Source organism: Fulmarus glacialis, unplaced genomic scaffold (genome assembly GCF_000690835.1).
Source record: "Fulmarus glacialis isolate BGI_N327 unplaced genomic scaffold, ASM69083v1 scaffold43648, whole genome shotgun sequence".
NCBI lineage: Eukaryota > Metazoa > Chordata > Aves > Procellariiformes > Procellariidae > Fulmarus > Fulmarus glacialis.
The window spans coordinates 1-304 of record NW_009230957.1 but is presented as its reverse complement, the minus strand read 5'-3'; the positions used below and the strand labels follow the sequence as shown (position 1 = coordinate 304).

General features: G+C 55.3%; 1 protein-coding gene across 1 annotated transcript in view; it reads right to left on the bottom strand.

Annotated features, from left to right (window-relative positions):
- LOC104081591 (netrin receptor UNC5B-like) overlaps positions 1-84 on the bottom strand; it is a gene marked incomplete at its 5' end in the record, with an annotated part of 5,624 nt that extends 5,540 nt beyond the window's left edge. The window contains 1 exon segment of the mRNA XM_009584399.1: positions 52-84. Coding sequence (XP_009582694.1) covers positions 52-84 — 33 coding nt within the window.
- Positions 85-304: the final 220 nt, after the last annotated feature.

Genomic DNA, 304 nt, shown 5'->3' with positions numbered 1-304 from the left:
CCAAAGCAATGCCTCGCAAAAAAACAAAATGGCCATGAAATGAACACTTACGGTGGCTTTTGGGTTCGCTTAGAACTCTTTTATCTGTTAGGAAAAACAAAGTTAGAAAACAAAAGGTGAAGGTGGGGATGGTGAGATGGGGATGAGATGAAACAGAAGGCGGGGTGGGGGGGGCAGCCAGCCCGGGGGGGGCACAAGGAGGGGATGGGAGAGCGGCATCGTTCCCTGGGGCATGCAGAAAGCTGGGCAGAAGCGCGGTGACAAGGATGTCCCCGTGCCCGGCCAGACCCTGGAGTGTGCATCC